Source organism: Brassica oleracea, chromosome C2 (assembly GCF_000695525.1).
Source record: "Brassica oleracea var. oleracea cultivar TO1000 chromosome C2, BOL, whole genome shotgun sequence".
Classification (NCBI taxonomy): Eukaryota; Viridiplantae; Streptophyta; class Magnoliopsida; order Brassicales; family Brassicaceae; genus Brassica; species Brassica oleracea.
Window position 1 is genome coordinate 5,636,105 of NC_027749.1, and position 18,657 is coordinate 5,654,761.

The following is an 18,657-nucleotide window of genomic DNA, read 5'->3' on the forward strand; positions in this document are numbered from 1 at the left end:
TTTTTAAAAAATTGTTTGTATTAATAAAATTGATTTATACGTTCGCATCAATTTTATTATATATGTAATAGTTGCTGACTTTTAATTATTTAATATATATTTACACCTCGTCAAGTCAAGGAATCTTCCGATCTCCATAAGCACTGTTGTGTCTATGGGGAACCTCGGACAGTCCTACCCACCTTCCGCGGGAATGTTCACGTCCCAGGCGCGTGAACAACTCACCCCGGTTCTGAAGTTTCTGTCTCAAACGAGTACGCCAATCCTCGTCAACATCTACCCTTACTTCCCTTACGCATCCGACCCGGTGAACATTCACCTCCACTACGCCACTTCCAAGAGCGAGGCCGTCGTGGTACAAGACGGACCACTGGGATATTCAAACTTGTTTGATGCCATGTTCGACGCGTTCTTGTGGGCAATGGAGAGGGAAGGCGTGAAAGATTTACCTATGGTGGTGTCTGAGACTGGATGGCCGTCCGCGGGCAACGGAGACATGACCACGCCGCTTATTGCAGCTACCTATAACGGAAACTTTGTGAAGCATGTAGATAGCGGCAAAGGGACACCGAAGAGGCCTAACAGTGGTGTCGATGGGTTTATATTCGCAACGTTCAATGAGAACCAGAAGCCGCCCGGGACTGAACAGAACTTCGGATTGTACAATCCTGTTGATATGAAACCCATCTACAAGCTATTTTGAGTGTGAAAGTTTCTATGACTTTCCTGTTTTTTACTAATAATAATGCTCTAGTTGTTTTTTGCTTAATTAAAGTAAGATTAACAACAATATATACACATGTAGTAAACTATTGGTTTCGATGAGATGATGAAATCTCTTAACAAAACATAGTTGGCTTTGGAAACTTTTTTTTCTGATTACTAGTACAAGAGAAATGCTCTTATATGTTTTCATAATTTATTTTTGGGAAAATTGTTTTTAGACCAAAAAAATGATAATTATATCCTATTAGGTTAATCTCATATACTTTATGTCCTATTAGTCTAAATATTTTCAAAATGATAATATTGCCCTTAATTTCAATTAAAAATTCGAAATTACAATTAATAAAATAATTGTTAAATATTAAAATATAACTTTTAACAAAAATAATTAAAAAAATATTAAAAATCCCCCAAAAAAACTTAAAGTTCGAAGTTTTTTTTTCTCAAAGGGATCGATCGATCCCGTAAGCAATCGTTCGATCTGAACCGGTTGATCCTGATAAATATATCCAGAACAACAAAAATATGCGAAGCATATACTGATCAACCAAGCCCAGGCCAGTCGATCGCAGAAGCTCGATCCCACTTCGATCGATCGGTCGCATCTTCGGGATCGATCGATCCCGTGCCCAGGTAAGTCTTACAAATCGATTTCCTGATTTTTTTAGTCGGTTAAATCTGGTTTGATTCCCACTTGATTGGAACAAAACAAACACGATCTGAACTCTTAAAACTCGATTTCTAATCAATCAAACCATTTTTCTCTTCTCCTTAAAGAACAAATGGGAGAAGAAGATGGCGTGAGAAGAAGTTTCCAAATCAATGTTTTAATTTTTTTAATTTCAAAATTTGATTTTATAAATCACAATTTTCTTTTTTTATTTAAAAAAAAATGATTTAATAAATATAAGGAAACTAAATAATTCCAAATATTCTCTTCCCATATTTTTGGAACTGATTATCCTTATCCGTAGAATTTGTATTCTACTATATGTAGAACACATTAAACATGTTTAAATTGATTTATACTAGTTTTAGATTTATAGTAATGTGTAGATTCCGGATTCTACGGATTTTAGAACGATAGGTTAAGTGCGGAATGTGTTTTTCAAATATTTTTTAGATTACTATTATTTACGTAGATCAAGTATTTTAAACATATTAGATTCAATGAAAAAAATGGATTACATTTTCTACTGTGTAGAATGTCAATTCTACTTTTTGTAGAACAAAATATGAAATTATGATTTAAACATTTTTAGAACAGGAAAAAAATATCAATAAGTATTTCATTAGTATTTCATCAGTAGTTACTATTTTTTAATTTTTTTTTGTTTGTACAACTATTTATTTGATTTATTTTGGAAAATAGTAAAAGGTATCAAAGGAAAAAATGGCACAAAAAAATAAATTAGCCTCATAGGACATAGTTATCATTTTTCTGGCCCCCAAAAAACAATTTTCCCTCTATTTTTTTACTATTTAATCTCCATCTTTCCTCTAATTAGTTTTTCTTTAGATTTTTAATGTTAAAACCCTCAATTAAGTTTGTTTTGGTAAAAACCCATAAATTAAGTATTTAACGAACCCCCAACTAACTTTATTTAATGATTTAAACTCTAACAGGTCATAATTACCGTTACTACCGGTAAATATTTAGATTATGAGTTTCTACATTAAGTAAACATAGTTGAGGGGTTTTACCATTAAAAATCCAAAAAATAAAAATAAAATTCAAAATTTTATAATATTATCTAAAAATTAGTAACTTAAATTTTCAAAATTAGCATTTTTAAATTTATTGTAAATATACGAGTTTGATGTGTTTTTAACATCAACATTACTAAATGATTAAAATGTAAAAAACCAGAAAATATAATAAAAATAATCTAAAGATTTACCTATAATAAAGTTACTAAAAGATTAAAAATGTAAAAAACCAGAAAATATAATAAAAATTATATTTTATCTAATAAAAGTGTAATAATAAATCTTTAGATAATTTATATTATATTTTCTGGGTCTTTACATTTTTAAGTTATGCATATATAATGTTGATGTTAAAAAAACATTAAACTCTCGTCTTCCTCGTTGGCGTTACGGTGGCCGGTGGTTCTACCACCGGCCGGTCACCCTTCAGTTTGCTCTCTGTAGTTCTAGTCTCTGCTTTTCCTCTCTGTCTTCTATGTCTTTGCTGGAGCACCGGCGAGGCTATTACCCATGATGTGAAGCCAGGGAACTCGGGATTGGAATTGTTTTGTGTGGTTTTAACCGGATCTGGGTCAGATCTGGCGGATTTGTGATAAGATTGCAGTTGAGGCTTCGCCGGTGGTGAAGGGGTTCTCCTCCCTTGTCAGATTTGATTCCGTTTGCCCACGAGCTCTCCACTTTTCGAACTGCGGAGACATCCGTTTTAAGTGGTCTAGAATAGCTGTTTTCCATTGTTGTGTGGAAGTTTGTCTACGCTTTGTTCTGCTCTCAAAGAGAATCGCTGGCCCTCTTTTGGTTGTTTGGTCTCTATACCTGCAATTTTTCGAGTTCTTGATGTGGTAGTGAATGCTTCCTGTCTCCTGCTGCCGGTTTCTATATGTTTTCGGTGAGTTCGGGTGGGATTGACTTCGTCTTATCTCTAGATCTGTTGAGATTAGAGTGTTGGTTGTATGGCTTTTATTGAGGCGTTGCTTGGACGCATGAAGTGTGTCGCAGCCGTATCCGAAAGAGGAGAACTTTGAGTGGTTCTCTCTTGTTGGGTTATAAAGTCTGGTTCTTTAGGTGGAAGAGATGTGTTCTCTGTGTTCGTAGAAGTTGATGTTATCGTTCGGTGGGCTGTGGGCGACAACGATAAATCTCGTTCAGAAACATCAAGTGGTGTTGGAAGGTTGCAAGTTCAGTGTGCTAACGTCATGGTGGGTTTTTGATTTATCCTTGTTGCAGCTATAGTTAAGTCTGTATTTGGTATTCTCCTACGTTGCCCCGGAGGGGGTTCTAGTTGTCTTTCTTGTGGGCTTGTGTTCTTGGGGATTTCTAGTTCTTCCGCCAGTTTTTGTATTCTTCTTTTGAATGAAATTTAACAACTTGACGGGAAAAAAAAGCATTAAACTCATATTTTTACAAAAAATTTAAAAAATGCTAATTTTGAAAATTTAAGTTACTAATTTTTAGATAATATTATAAAATTGTGATTTTTTTTTTGATTTTTTGGATTTTTTAATGGTAAAACCCCTCAACTATGTTTACTTAATGTAAAAACCCCTAAACTAAAGATTTACCGGTAGGAATGATAATTATGACATGTTAGGGTTTAATTCATTAAATAAAGTTTATTAGGGGGTTTTTCGTTAAATATTTAGTTTGAGGGTTTTTACCCAAAACAAACTTAGTTGAGGATTTTAACGTTAAATATCATTTTTCTTTTCATAAAACTTATTTTCGCATTGATTCGTTGATATTCGCATCCACAAAAAAATGATGATGTTATATGAAATTTGTTTGAGTTGAGGCCGTTTGTTTCTCCATCTGGATGAGCCATCTCGATGAAGATGAGATTTTTGTCTGTTTAGACACTAAAAGTGCAACTCATTCAGATGGATCATCCGGATGACTTTCGGAAATTTAGGTTTAATTTTAAAGTCCATCCAGCTGAACCAATTTGGATCATTTGAATGGAGATGGTTCATTCAAAATAGTATAATGTCTATTATGCCCTTAATGTAATTCACAAATTACAAATCTAAACATAATATCATTTTGTCACATACGAAAACTGACAAAACAACAAAAATGCGTTTTCCCGCAAAAATCTAAAAACTAATTTTTCACGCCAAAACCCCAAAAACCCATTTTCCCGCCAAAATTGTAAAAACATGTTTTTCCACCAAAATTGCAATTTCCCGCAAAAACATGTTTTCATGCCAAAATCACAAAAAACATGTTTTCGCGCCGAAAACCCAGAACGCAAATTTCCACCAAAATACAAAAACATGTTTTCCCGCCAAAATCGCAAAACGTGTTTTCCCGCCAACATTGCAAAATCTCGTTTTCCCGCCAAAATTGCAAAATCTCTTTTTCCCGCCAAAATTGAAAAAACGTGTTTTCACGCCAAAAACCCAAAAACGCGTTTTCCCGCAAAAACCGCAAAAATACGTTTTCCCGCCAAAATTGCAAAATCATGTTTTTCCGTCAAAACCGAAAACTTTCATTTTCCCGTCAAAGCAAAAAAAAAAAATGTATTTTCCCGCCAAAACGCATTTTTCCACCAAAACCACAAAAACGCGTGTTCCCACTAAAATCGTAAAATCTCGTTTTCCCGCCAAAATCGAAAATCTCATTTTCCCACCAAAACCGAAAATCTCATTTTCCCGCGAAAACCGCGAAACCGTAAAAACGTGTTTTCCTGCGAAAACCGCAAAACATATTTTCCCGCCAAAACAAAAAAAAAAATATTTTTCCTCCAAAACCGAAAAATGTGTTTTCCCGCTAAAACCAAAAAATCTTATTTTCCTGCCAAACCCACAGAAAACCCCGTTAATTTTGAAATAATTATAATGTAAATATATTAGTCTAAATAATTAAATGTAATATAGTTAAAATTAATATCAAATATATTACTAAATCAACACAAAGGTGTTTTGATAATTTGTTTACTAAACTTATTTGGATGGAAATGAAAATAAAGAAACAGACATAAGATCCATTTAGATGATTCATCTAGATGAACTATCTAGATGGACAAACAAACAGTCACAAAAATCTGAATGGATCATCTGAATAGATCATACAAATGAATCGTCTAGAGGGAGATAGATATATGGTGAAACAAACAGACCCTTGTTTGAACAAAAGAAACGGTTTAAAATGCAACGAACGGTGAGATTTGAGTGGGTCTGACTCAGACCGGTATGTTGATTTGGATTCATCTCCTAGTCATAACCAATCATTTCTTCTTCCCTCTTATTCCACAGAAAAACCCTAACACCATCCTCTCTCTCTCTCTCTCTCTCTCTCTCTCTCTCTCTCTCTCTCACGATTAGTCTACGCCAAGGCGGCGAGGGAGAGACTAATCGTTAAAGTCAACCCAAGGGATTCGAATCATCGCCATACTCACACAATATCTTGTAGAATCTAGATAAAAATGTCGTCGGAGATTGAGGTGGTGGAAGAAGTCGAATCGAATAATCCCAAGGAGAAGGGCGGCGAATCGAGTTCAAAGCCGGTTGAAGACGAGAGCTTGAAGAACGATGTGTACACTGCATCGGCTTACGGCGATTTGGAGAAGCTTCATAGATTGGTGGAGTGTGAGGGTTGCTCTGTCTCTGAGCCCGATGGGCTTGGCTACTTTGCTCTTCACTGGTCCGCGTTGAACAACCGTAGTGCTGTTGCTCAGTACATTATCGAGGTTGTTACGAAAGTTCAATCCTTTTTTTGTGGTTGTGAGAGTTTTTTTTTTTATAATTGATGTAATCTTTGATTTGGGGGGGTTTACAGCACGGTGGAGATATTAACGCGACGGATCATACGGGACAGACTGCATTGCATTGGAGTGCTGTTCGTGGTGCTATACAAGTTGCTGAACTCTTATTGCAAGAGGGTGCAAGGGTAGATGCAACTGATATGTATGGATATCAGGTTCTAACTCTACTTTCTCTTTCTTTGTGGAGTTTGTTTTTGTTTCGTTGCTTGAGGTTGGCACTCAGGTTCTGTGCCTAGTATTGGTTGTCATATTGTGGTTGCATTTTTCTAGTGTGCTGTGAGGCTCATGTAGTTAACACTTAGCATTTCCTACTTTGACAGTTGTTTTAGTTAGGAAGATATTATGTGACGTTATTCATATGGCTTGATCTAAGTCTGTAAGTACCTGAACGTACTTTGTCTTGAAACGATATTGAGCAGTTTCATGACCCATTATTCAAATTTTTCTCTAAATTAGAGAGAGCTTTGAATTTTGTCTCGATTCAGTCAGCTAATATCTGTCCTACATTCATGCGTGAGGGTACTCCTAATTTTTAGAAAGTTCATAGTGATATCGAATTCATTTGGGATTTAGAAATCTAAGGAGACCTTGTCCCTGTTGTCCCCGTTGGTTTAGATTACTCTCTTTTCTTATTCTCGTTATTTCTTAGTAAAGTTTGGATTATGAGTTTTAACTTCTCCGCTGGATCCTATCATATTTTCCTTCTCTTGTTTCTCGATGGATGCATGTTAATATTCATGTTAAACTCTTTGTAGCCAACACATGTTGCAGCACAGTATGGCCAGACTGCTTTTCTTTGCCACGTCGTCTCAAAGTGGAATGCTGATCCTGATGTCCCCGATAATGATGGAAGAAGCCCATTGCACTGGTAGGTTTCCGCATAGTGGAATACAAACTTGCCTTCTTGAACTTGTTAATTAGTTAATGGTTTTGGCTTCTTTTCTATTTACTTCTAAATTCTTATGGTTTGCAACCTTGCGTGTTCATTTCGAGACTGGATAATTTTTTGTTCTTGTTTTCTTTGCATGTTGTTCCTCTAGGCTGTCTTAGTTGCTAAAATTGTTTTTGCTGGCTCTCGAGTTCTTTTGTTATGAAGATCTGTGAAATATGTGTGTTCTGTTCGATATGGAAACTAAAATTATACTGGTTAATTTGTTCTCGTACTTCTACTGAGAGACGAGAGTTCTTTACTGCTGCATGGTTTCAAGCTTGCTCATGCTGAACTCCAAATTATATCGCAATTTGCAGTAACTATCCAGGAAACAGTTATAATTTTCGTTCTTTTCTTTTTGTGTGTTTGAGAAATTCAGGGCTGCATATAAAGGATTTGCAGATTCCATTCGCCTTCTTTTATTTTTAGACGCATATAGAGGACGGCAGGACAAAGAAGGTGGTTTTACAAACAATTTTCTTTGACCTCTTTATTTAATTAGCTAGACTAGAAAACCAAACATTTATATAATCTTTTCTCCATTGACTCTGTTATCAGGTTGCACTCCTTTGCACTGGGCTGCCATTCGAGGTAATTTGGAGGCTTGCACTGTATTGGTTCAGGCTGGGAAGAAAGAAGATTTGATGATTACTGACAATACCGGGCTTACCCCCGCACAACTTGCTGCTGAAAAGAATCACCGACAAGTTTCGTTTTTCCTTGTAGGTATCCGTTCCACTTTTTATGTTGTGAACCAATTTTTAGTTATACTATCTATGTGATGCTTTTAGCGGCTGCTACTGATAGCATTATACTGTAGTTGTAATCATTCTATTGGTCTGATGTTTGTTAAGAATGTTGTGCATCGCGTTAGACCTTTGCATACCTGGAAACAAATTACAGTTTGTGCTTGCACCATGTTAGTTTCTTCAAACATGCAGTTTTTTTATATTCAAAATGAATAACATTACACTGAGAAAGTTATTTCAAATATTTTTGTCTTAATATTTGTCTGATAAACACTTCATTGCAGGGTAATGCTAGAAGGCTGCTTGAAAAGCGGTGTGACGGAAGCACTCCCCTCGGAAAATTGTCAAAGTTGGGACTTGCTCCAGTTCTTTGGTTCATGATCCTACTGCTTCTGCTCATATATACTAATTCTGTTATTTTGGGTTGTTACCTTTGCCTTCTTGGATCTCTTTTGTTGCAACATATCAAGTAACTATTCTATGCATGCTCACTTGTTATTTTATGAACTCTTTGGTCACTGCAGCATCTAATCTGCCAAAGCTATCAACTGGGATTGGTTCGCTTGCGTGGCTGGGATTCTTTCTTGCAACAGCAGGGCTAGCCTTGTTTTACCGTTGTAGCAAGTATATTCTCACCCTATCTTGCTTCAGTTTCTTTTTAAGGCCTTACTCCCCTGCAGTGTGAATTTCTTGTTTTCCTGTGTAGTAGTAGTTCGAAAGTACCTTTGTATCTCAAGAAGTGGTTTTCTTGTCGTTTTTAATATAAATCTTTTTTCTTATTACAGAAAGGATCCAGGTTACATCAGAATGAACAGACATGATCCGCAGACCATGAAAGACGATGTTGGTACCTTTAACTTTATTGGCTCTCTTGTTTGATTGACATAATTGTCCACATCTTACTCGAGTACTATTTTTCTGTTCAAGTGCCATCACAAATTTGCTTGCCCCTTTACAGGAACCACTGTTGAAAATAGAGCTAAACAACCCTGCTTTGCTTTCTGGGAATTGGACGCAGCTGTGTGCAACGTGCAAGGTACTTCCTCAGCATCCCTTTTATGTCTTTCTTGAATATTAACGCCAAATATCAAATAGGTTATGCACAACACGGAATGTAATTCTTAGCGTGTACTTTGTTTCTTTTTGTTCAGATAATCAGACCTCTTCGAGCTAAGCACTGTTCCACCTGTGATCGTTGCGTAGAGCAATTTGACCACCATTGTCCTTGGGTTTCAAACTGTGTCGGAAAAGTAAGTACATATTTCAGTTGCTGAAAAATATAAGGTGACAAAATAGGATAGGACAGATCAGGCTTTGATACTAACTTTCAATAACTAGATCTGCCTTATTTTATCTCGTTTCATTTGATTTGACCAGGCTTCAATGCCTTAGAAATGAACAGAGATGTTTCTTGGTGTCGCATCACCTCTTCTATTTATTTTGCTTGCTAGTGGTTTTGATCTATTAGTTTTGCAGCTCGAGGGTGATACTAATCCGTGGATCGGTTTGTTTTTCACTTATCACTCTTGCAGAAAAACAAGTGGGACTTTTTTCTTTTTCTTCTACTTGAAGTTCTAGCGATGCTGATAACTGGTGGCGTCACTCTTGCAAGTATGTTTGTAACAGAAGATTCTCTTTAAAGCTTATCCTGAAATTTAAACCTGGAGAAAACTTTCAGACAGAAATGTAAACGATGTGTTATACACATGCAGGAGTCTTGAGTGACCCTTCAGCTCCATCTTCGTTTGGAGCATGGGTGAGCCATGTCGCTAGTAATCACGTGGGTGCATTATCCTTTCTGATTATTGAGTTCTGCCTCTTCTTTTCAGTTGCCGTCTTAACAGTCGTACAAGCGTCTCAGGTTTTTTTCGGACTCTTTGTTTATTTTTATAACGTGTTTGTTCCTTTTATGATCTAAATGGTACAGAGACTAGTCTTTTCTACTTCTCTTCCTCTGGTTAATGATCTCTATATTAGCTCCAGTGGAGCTAGAACTCGCTAAGTAGACTAGAGAGGATTAATATTATTTTCATGATTGAGATGTTTATCTTCTTCCAGTTTGAAGATACATAGTCTCTATTCCTTTACAGATATCGAGAAATATAACCACAAACGAAATGGCTAATGCGCTGCGCTACAGCTACCTAAGAGGTCCTGGAGGTCGCTTCAGGAATCCTTACGATCACGGCTGCAGAAGAAACTGCTCGGACTTCTTGGTGAAAGGTTATAATGAAGATATTGAGTGTCATGAAGAAGACACAACACCAAGACAAGAGGGTATTAGCATGATGCAGATGCAGCGGAGTTCTAATCTTCAGAATGGCAATGGCCACGTTGCTATCGATGTTAACCCAATACATAATTCGCAGTCAGCACATGTTCATTCTTCAAACTGCAGCCATAGCCATAGCAGTAAGCCTAAGAGTGATAGTGTTCCTTTAGGTTTGGGACTTGGTCTTGGCCGGAACCCAACCCGACCTGTTGTACCTCCATGATATGGTCGTCTTCCAACTGTGCATTTGTGTTTTAAGAAACACGTGTGTCCTCTTGTCCGGGTAATTATAACATCCCATTTCTGGTGAAGATAGTTGTTTAACAGAAATGGCTGTACGTCATGTTTTCTAAGTTGAGGTATGAAAGTTTGAACCACAAGTATCAATCATTGCCTTTTTAAATCATAACCAAATGTATATTAATCGTCACAAATACAGCATTACAGATTATACATGCAACAACGAACTACAAATGGGAAAAGAAAGACTGGTGTTATGTATATGATGATGATTAACGTGAGAGATGACGTTGCAAACAACTTGGTAGACAATGTGTGAGTGTGACCTAATAGGCTAATACTGCGTCGTTAACGACGTTGATAGTGTTTAGGCAAGTTGTATTACATTTCCATTTGCAAGTTAATGGTTAATCTACTACAAGATAGAAGCTTGTTTGTTCTGTAATAAAATGCGAAGGTCATGCCATGAAAAACTAGTTGGACATTGCCCACATTTTGTAGATTACAGTACACCTATCATGATTCATGAATATACTACCAAAGATAGAATCTATACTATTGTAAAGTCTCAAATTTCAACAAAGCTACAAAATCTTAGTTGGACATTAACTACGTGTACGTGTATGTGACAACGAAACGATTCTCAAGAAAAAAAAAATCTAATTAATTATAGAAAAATCTCGACAAGATCCTTGAATCTGAAGTATCTCTTCTTTCCTTTCCTGTGTTATAGAAGGGGTGTTCAACAAAAAATTGAATCATCATCAATAGTGAAAAATAACATTTAATGACGCATAGTGTACCTCTCATTGTATAAATAAAAATAAATGGAAACTTCATAGTCAGACTGACTCAGACATACCAAAAGTGAAAACGTAAAGCTTAGCGAACGCAGAGGATCAGAGTTTAAATGACTCAGATTAACAAAGTTTCTAATGAAAAATTTAAGAAACCAAATCAAGAACACGTCCTAGTGATGTCATCATCATGTACAATGCACACAAACTTCGATACACCGCGCCAAGGAACACCAAAACATAGTTCCTTCACACGCAAGAAACAAATTATAAAAAAAAAAGCCAATTTCTAAAAAAAAAAACCTAGATTATTACTATTTATTCTAATCTTTCGGATCTTTATGCATCACGTAGAAGCGGCTAAGCCGCGGCCTGAACTCAAAACGACGGCGGATAAGGAGAGACGACGGTTTAACAATACTCTCCGTCAGATACTTCCTAAACCGCTCCTCCTCCACGCTCCCGATCCTCGCCAGCGAATTCGCCAGAGCCAATTTTCTCAGATACAGCCCCGAATCACCACTCTTCGACGAAGCTAGGGCTTTGATCTTCTCGTTCTCCAATCGGCGGTGAAAACCGCAGCGGAACGATCCGGGGTGCGTCGTCGGGGAGCACGAGCACTTCCGCTTCTGATTCGAAGCCGCGGCGGAGGAGGGAGGGTTAGGGTTAGGGCTGTTCCCGAGGGAGAACCTCTTTAGACGGAGGTTGATGTTGCATGGAGACGCCGATCTTTGATGACGGTGGGAAGAAGAGTGAGGGTATAGAACTGACGAGCCGTTTGATCTTCTTCCAGTAGCCGCCATGACTTGCAGTTAGAGAGAGAAAGTTGAAGAAACTGTTTAGAGAGAGAGAGATGCGTCTGTGTTAATTAATCCGTTTCTGTTGAAAGATTCACCGATTCCGTTTGATTCGCGTCCCTCTATTTATGGCGGTTACGCGTGGTCAATATTGTAATTTTAAGTAAATATTAATTACTAATTTAATCAAACCAGAATTACGTACCGGATTGGATTGGATTGGATTAGGAGAAACCGGAGTCAAAAACCGTAGTATTTTCTCTAATAGTATTTGAATTCGTCTTACTCTGAACCAAAGATGAAATTAATTTTCTTCTAACCCGGAAAAATTTAATTCATATTTCGAATTGTTTTGCTCAGGAGAAATTTTCGCGATTTGGCTAATTCACCCTATCTTTTAAAGATATTCGGATAATCTTTTGAGAAAATGAAACATTTATCAATAACTGTGTAACTTTATCTTCATAGACCGACTTACTTGTTATTGTTATTTATCTTGTTACAAAAAAAAAAAAGATACAATACATTTGAAATTTCTAAAAGGGTGATGACAACCGGTTAAACCGGGGCAAATTGAACCAAAAAAATTCCCTTGCCCAATTTAAACCAGAATGCCTGCACTATATAGCCAGAACAAGCGCAATACCATAAACGCTGAGCTAGTAAACAAAACTAACACTGCTCTCTTTACCATTTCTTTCACCTATACATAACCAAAGTCTATATTTGCTTTCTTTTGCTCAAGAATGAAGAAGAAACAAAACTCTCACTATGAGTCATGATCCTTAGTAAACTTCTGAGGCTTACTACTTGCAAATGCCAACCATACAACCGTCCCCGTCAAGTAGAAGAATATTGATGGCGCAAATAGAGACATCTACCACAACAGAATCAACAATTAGTTTTAAGTACTGAACATCATGATTTGAGGTAAAGTTAGCAAACTTACAGTCCATGAATGAGTCGAGTCAAGGAGAAAACCAGTTAAGGCCACACCTACAATCCCAGGTACTGCTCCTACTGTATTGGTAATGCCCTAATAAACACACCCGTAACAAGTTTAGCAAGAAGCTATATCTTCATATACTCAAATATAGTTTCATAACTCATTGGCGTCACGCTTGGACTAATGTTTGGTTCATCATAATTAAAAGTAAAAAGAGTTTTAGATGACATCATATGGTCTAAAAGTATGATAAACCACATGTACCAGAAGTATGCTTGCATATTCGGGTGAGATGTCCTGATGAGTACAATAAAGTCCTGTAAAAAGAAACAATGTTTCTCTCTATGATGTTACTAAAAGATTTTTGATGGAAGAAAGAAGATCTGCCGTTACCTGATAAAGCAAAACTTGATAGGGCCAAGCCTGCTGTCAAGATTCCGGCAATTTCCCAAGGTGGCAATCCAATGTCCACAGATGAAAGCGTCATGCATATCGCTGGTGCCAAGAACGCAATCGTTTGACATATCTTTCGAACCTACATGGAAAGTTCACCACGGAGTTCACATGCTAAGACCGTTAACAAAAGGGTTTGTACACAAGGAGAAGGAATGTGAATTTATACCGTGGTAGTCTCAACTCCATTTGAGATTAAGTAGTCAGCAAATTGAGAAGCAAGACTCGTCACGAAAATTGAAGCTAATGGAGGAAGGATTGAAACCTGATCTTCACATCCACATATTAAAATCCCATATGTTATACCTTTTTAGAATATATATTCTCCAAGTAACTGAGTATGCTTACACTACTGTAATAAAATTCCACGGAAAAGAATATAAAATACAGTTCTAAACTTACCCAAGCAGCGTCTCTCAAATTTAAACTCAGCGCCTCACTGCATACCAAAAAATATGATCAAAATTACTTTCTTCATCAATATATGATGGAGAGCAAAAGATGAGTAATGAAACCGCAATTTACCTGAAATAAGTAGGTAGCCAAGATAAACAGGTATAGTGACCCCAACTTCCACAAAAGTGAGTGTATATCATTGCCCAAACAGCTGAGCTTTTGAAAAACGACTTCCATGGAATCTCCTGTTGTAATAACCAGGAGGAAAAAGTGAAGCATTGACTTAAACCAAACGAAAGGTTTTGAGTTTTCAAAACCATTTGCTTATAGTTATAGGACAGAGTCATTGATTAAGGTTACGCAGTTCTCTTGTCATAGTTTGTTTTTTTTTCCAACTAAATATTGACCTCAGAAACAATAGGATTGACAGAGAGACTTATTGCTAAACATAGACTAACCTTCAATGAGTTTCCCAATTCTTCCCGTGTAGTATTTTCAGGTTTATGCGAAGTAGTGGTCTCATCACCTATCAAACGAAAAGCAACCCTGATTGTTAATATTGTTCAAGTCCATGATCCATGATCCAAACCATTCACTGAGTGAAGTCTTAAGTTAATACTCTTGACAATACAAGTCATAAAAAACTAAGTAAATGAATGTGTAATACATCCAACTATGTGACATCTACGTTCCTTGATTATATCCATATTCAAAACAAAAGGTAGGACTTCAATTACAAATAGTCAAAGTTAAAAACACTTTGGATAAGTAAAGGGATGGAGAAACCACCTCTATGTGAAACTTCTTCTTCACCAAGAAATTGAAATCCGATGAACCTTCAACATATGGGGTAAAACCTCAGAATACAGGAATACTAAACTAACATGTCAGCATCTCACAGCGATGTTGTGAAAGTGTTTAGTCACCAGTCGATGAGACTTACCAGCCAATACCAAGGAGACCAAACAGGTAAAAGACAGATTCCCAATTAAAGGTTTGGATAATGGGAGGAGCCAAGAGAAGCCTGCAGACCGGAGGTAATAATGTTAGGTAACCAAATAGAAACAACGAAAAAATAAAACCACATATTTGCAACTTTCATTAGTTCTAAGTATCACATGAAGAAACAAACCATACCCTAGAACACTGCCCAAACTCAATCCTCCAAAAACAAAGCCTACGGCCCTTGAGCGCTCCCCAACAGGTATCGTCCTGTACTCAGACGTTGAATGGCACCATTAGGATATGAAAAATAAAATGGGGATAAAAGCTATGAAACAATATGATCAGACAGAATTTTAAGCTAAAAGTGACTAAATGGATGAATACTTGCACATGGGCCATGGATGTCCATGTACATGCTACTACCTATAGAAACAAATGTACTGCAGTATATTCTCATATCTAATTCATGAGCTAAATATCAAAAGACAAGGCTGCATATAAGCAGCTAAACAACATCATCTATATTAAAGTATGAGCACTCCTCAAATTTGCTCCAGATTGGGTACATGCCTGGCAATAAGGTCAGTTGCAGCGGACGGGGAAACACCTTCTCCTATTCCCACCTGGAGTTACAAATCTCTGTGTTAAAGACAAAGACATAATGTAAGGCTAACTAAAGCAGGGTGTGCGGCAGAGAGAAGGCTTAAAACTTAACAAAAGAGTCATTTACATGGGATTCTTTCTCTTTTTAACAAACTAAGAAAAATATTTAACAAGATATGATTGCATGAATCAGCATAAAACAACAAAGACATATGGACCTTACCAAAATTCTAGAAAAGATCAACCCGGGCATAAACCCAGCAAGTAGTGGAACAAGAGCTGTAGCAAAAGACCATGTAAACACGCCGATCTCCAGAACTTTTCTGCAGTTAACAAAGGATACATTAGACATTAAGCAGAGGAGCAAAACTGGGAAGACCTGAATGAAAAAGACAAACCTGCCGCCGAAAATCTTGGAAAGCCAACCACCAGGCAACTGGCTCAAGGCATAACCCCAAAAGAAAGATGACTGGACCAAGCCAGCCACAGATGAGCTCCATCCAAACTGGTGTGACATTGGTATTATAGCTATACTCAAGTTCACCTGCCAATTCTCACCACACAACATTTACTTAGTCACATGAACCTGATCCTTAATATCTTATGCAGGCTACCTAAAGGTCCTAAACCATAAAAATGAAAACTTTATTCAAAAACTTGAAATCTAAGAACACAATATCTACTTAGTCAAATAACCCGATGCTTAAAATAACTCAAATTCACATGAACCTGATCCTCATATCTTATGCAACCTTACCTAAACCATTAAAATGAAAACTTTATTCAAATTGCAATCAAAGAACACACCTTGTCCATGTTGCAATCAAAGAACACAATATCTACTTAGTCAAATAACCTGATGCCAAATTAAACTCAAATTCACATGAACATAATCCTCATATCTTATGCTAAAGCATAAAAATGAGAACTTTTTGTTCAAAATTGAAAGCTAAGAACACAACATCTACTTAGTCAATGAACCCGATGCTAAATTAAACTCAAATTCACATGAACCTGATCTTTAATATCTTATGCAAACTTACCTAAACCATAAAAAATGAGACATTTATTCAAAATTGAAATCTAAGAACACAATACAAAGAACTTGATGCTAAATTGAACTCAAATTCACATGAACATAATCCTCATATCTTATGCAAGCTACCTATACCATAAAAATGAAAACTTTTAATCAAAGAAGACACCTTGTCCATGTTGCAGATGACAAAGGCGAGGGAAGTGGCGCCGATGAGCTTGTATCGCTCTGGTATATTCTTCCATGGAGGCCAGTTCTGTTCTATACCCGTTTCTGTACTCAGAGCTTTGGAATCAGAGCCAGGGTTAGGAAGGTCTTCTTTGATAGGGCTCTTGGGAAGCTTCTTGCTCTCTCTGACACGTTCTGTGCCACTGGCGGAGCACTTGACCCTTGATTTGAGAGGATTGTGGTGGTGGGGGAAGGAGGGAGGGGTGATGGTGTAGAGGGAGAGGGAGAGGAAAGGATGGTTGTGTGTTTGGAGAGGAGAGGAGAAGAGACGATTGTTGGGTCTCAAGGTAAGTCTCGCCATTGTTGACGATGGTGTCAGAGAGAGAGAGAGAGAGAGAGGAAGAACCGAATAAAAAGTGAAATTGAGAAATGAAGAAGAGGGAGAGAGGAGGACACGGTGGAGCAGTAGAAAAGCTTGTGTGGCTCACCGTGGAGTCTCCAATTGTGGGTCCCGCTTCGGTATCAAAATCTTGCCTTTGCGTGCGTCACTCTACTTTCGAATAATAGAACAACAAAGTTAAGATCTTTATTAGTCTTCTGGTCTTATTACATAAGCTCTCTCTGGTCCCAATATGCTTATTAAACATGGATGATCAAGTTCTTGACTGGATCAACCCTTTTGTATCTCACTACTACCTGAAGATCAATGAAATTTTACAGTTCTGGCTTGTAATCCCAATTGGATTCAGGTTAAAGTCCACACCCTTCGATTTCAACATCTTGTTCATTGTCTCTGGGTGAATTTGACAATTGATTTCTTCAGAGATACTTTAAATTGGCTAGATCGTTCGAATTGGAAGATAATGTATTTCTAGAGATGCATGGAGAGAATGCTAGGTTGGGCACAAGGTTTGGCGTTCGGATTTGGATTGAGTAATTTGGGTTTTGGTTTTAATTTGTATCACATCATAGCTTAGATTCTAAAATTAATTATGCTAGATAATATATTTAAATTTGTTACATTTATCATTTTTATTTGTATGTAAATTTTTGTATATTAAATTATATATAACTAATTTTTAAATTTGATTTTTTATATATATTTTTAGTTTGAAGTAAGTAATTTTATTATATGTAACACAATTAACAAATAAAATATGAATAATTAAGTTCGAGATTTTAGAGTTATGTAAAAAAAATATAATTATGTATAGAACATAAATTATCTTAGTTTAAAAGATCAGAATCTCATCTCCAATAAATTCACGAAAAGAAAAGTACTACAATAACCTACTTAAAATATAAAACCCCATTTTCAAAAAAACCGTACTTAATAATATTTTTTTACGTGTAATAGTTGAAAACTGACAATTGAATATCGATCTAGAATACTATTTTAATATATCTAATGGTAAAATATTAATTGTAATAAAAAAAATTTGAATTTTGTAATATTACATGAATTAGAAGTCTTTAAAATCTAAAATCTATTTTATTAACATAATATATTTTTCATTCATTTATTATTTTGACGTCACAAAATATTGCTTTAGTTTTATTTGTATATTAATTTTTTAATAATTTAGTTTCTTTTTAAGTAATTTTAAAATTATCAAGAATATAATATATTTAAAATTATTTATTTAAATATATCCAAATATGATGTCTCATTTTTATGTGTGTTTGCGTTGAACATATTTAATTTGTAGTTTGTATATTTAATAACACCTTATTGCGTACCGTTCTATGGTTTTAATAAAGTGTTGTCATTTCATTTTTATTACTACTAACATGATTTTTTTTTAGTGATCAGTGATAATGTATTTTTAACTTTATGTATTATATTTTATCGTATATTTTCTAACTCTTCATGCTGGTACTTTTTTTAGAATCATTTTAATTAGATAATAGGTTTAAAGATGTGAATAAAACTGTGTATGTCGTAAATTTAGACTTTTTAGTGTAACTGAGCACTATCAATTATGGAAATTATATTATGATTTTATTTTACTAAATCTTTCTTTCTGTGTATATTTTTTGTTTTATTTTGTATTTTTACAATTTTATTATCTTATTATTTAATTGCAGAGAATTGTTATTTCCAATTTTTGTTTCATATACCTTAAAA

General features: G+C 35.9%; 4 protein-coding genes across 4 annotated transcripts; 2 read left to right on the plus strand and 2 right to left on the minus strand.

Annotated features, from left to right (window-relative positions):
• Nucleotides 1–100: 100 nt before the first annotated feature.
• Nucleotides 101–721, plus strand: LOC106323287 (putative glucan endo-1,3-beta-glucosidase GVI; the record flags this gene model as incomplete). The annotated part of the gene is made up of 1 exon (XM_013761433.1): nucleotides 101–721. A coding segment is annotated over one exon (603 nt), but the record flags the coding sequence as incomplete, so codon positions are not given.
• A 4,976-nt stretch (nucleotides 722–5,697) lies between these two features.
• On the plus strand, nucleotides 5,698–10,535 carry LOC106319433 (protein S-acyltransferase 24). Its single transcript, XM_013757761.1, has 13 exons — nucleotides 5,698–6,121; nucleotides 6,211–6,351; nucleotides 6,952–7,064; nucleotides 7,507–7,586; nucleotides 7,686–7,849; nucleotides 8,161–8,299; nucleotides 8,401–8,500; nucleotides 8,662–8,719; nucleotides 8,835–8,912; nucleotides 9,028–9,126; nucleotides 9,409–9,487; nucleotides 9,589–9,737; nucleotides 9,967–10,535. Exons 1-13 carry the CDS (start codon nucleotides 5,858–5,860, stop codon nucleotides 10,369–10,371), a joined length of 1,869 nt encoding a protein of 622 aa, XP_013613215.1. The 5' UTR covers nucleotides 5,698–5,857; the 3' UTR covers nucleotides 10,372–10,535.
• A 735-nt stretch (nucleotides 10,536–11,270) lies between these two features.
• Nucleotides 11,271–12,045, minus strand: LOC106326412. Its single transcript, XM_013764399.1, has one exon. It carries the CDS (start codon nucleotides 11,986–11,988, stop codon nucleotides 11,509–11,511), a length of 480 nt encoding a protein of 159 aa, XP_013619853.1. The 5' UTR covers nucleotides 11,989–12,045; the 3' UTR covers nucleotides 11,271–11,508.
• A 380-nt stretch (nucleotides 12,046–12,425) lies between these two features.
• Nucleotides 12,426–16,969, minus strand: LOC106319280 (probable anion transporter 6, chloroplastic). Its single transcript, XM_013757567.1, has 15 exons — nucleotides 16,531–16,969; nucleotides 15,724–15,869; nucleotides 15,549–15,648; nucleotides 15,293–15,345; nucleotides 14,915–14,989; nucleotides 14,721–14,801; nucleotides 14,567–14,613; nucleotides 14,236–14,303; nucleotides 13,907–14,022; nucleotides 13,784–13,820; nucleotides 13,551–13,646; nucleotides 13,322–13,463; nucleotides 13,193–13,245; nucleotides 12,932–13,018; nucleotides 12,426–12,859 (listed from the first exon to the last, which is right to left on the minus strand). The coding sequence occupies exons 1-15, from the start codon at nucleotides 16,888–16,890 to the stop codon at nucleotides 12,752–12,754; spliced, it is 1,569 nt and encodes a 522-aa protein (XP_013613021.1). The 5' UTR covers nucleotides 16,891–16,969; the 3' UTR covers nucleotides 12,426–12,751.
• Nucleotides 16,970–18,657: the final 1,688 nt, after the last annotated feature.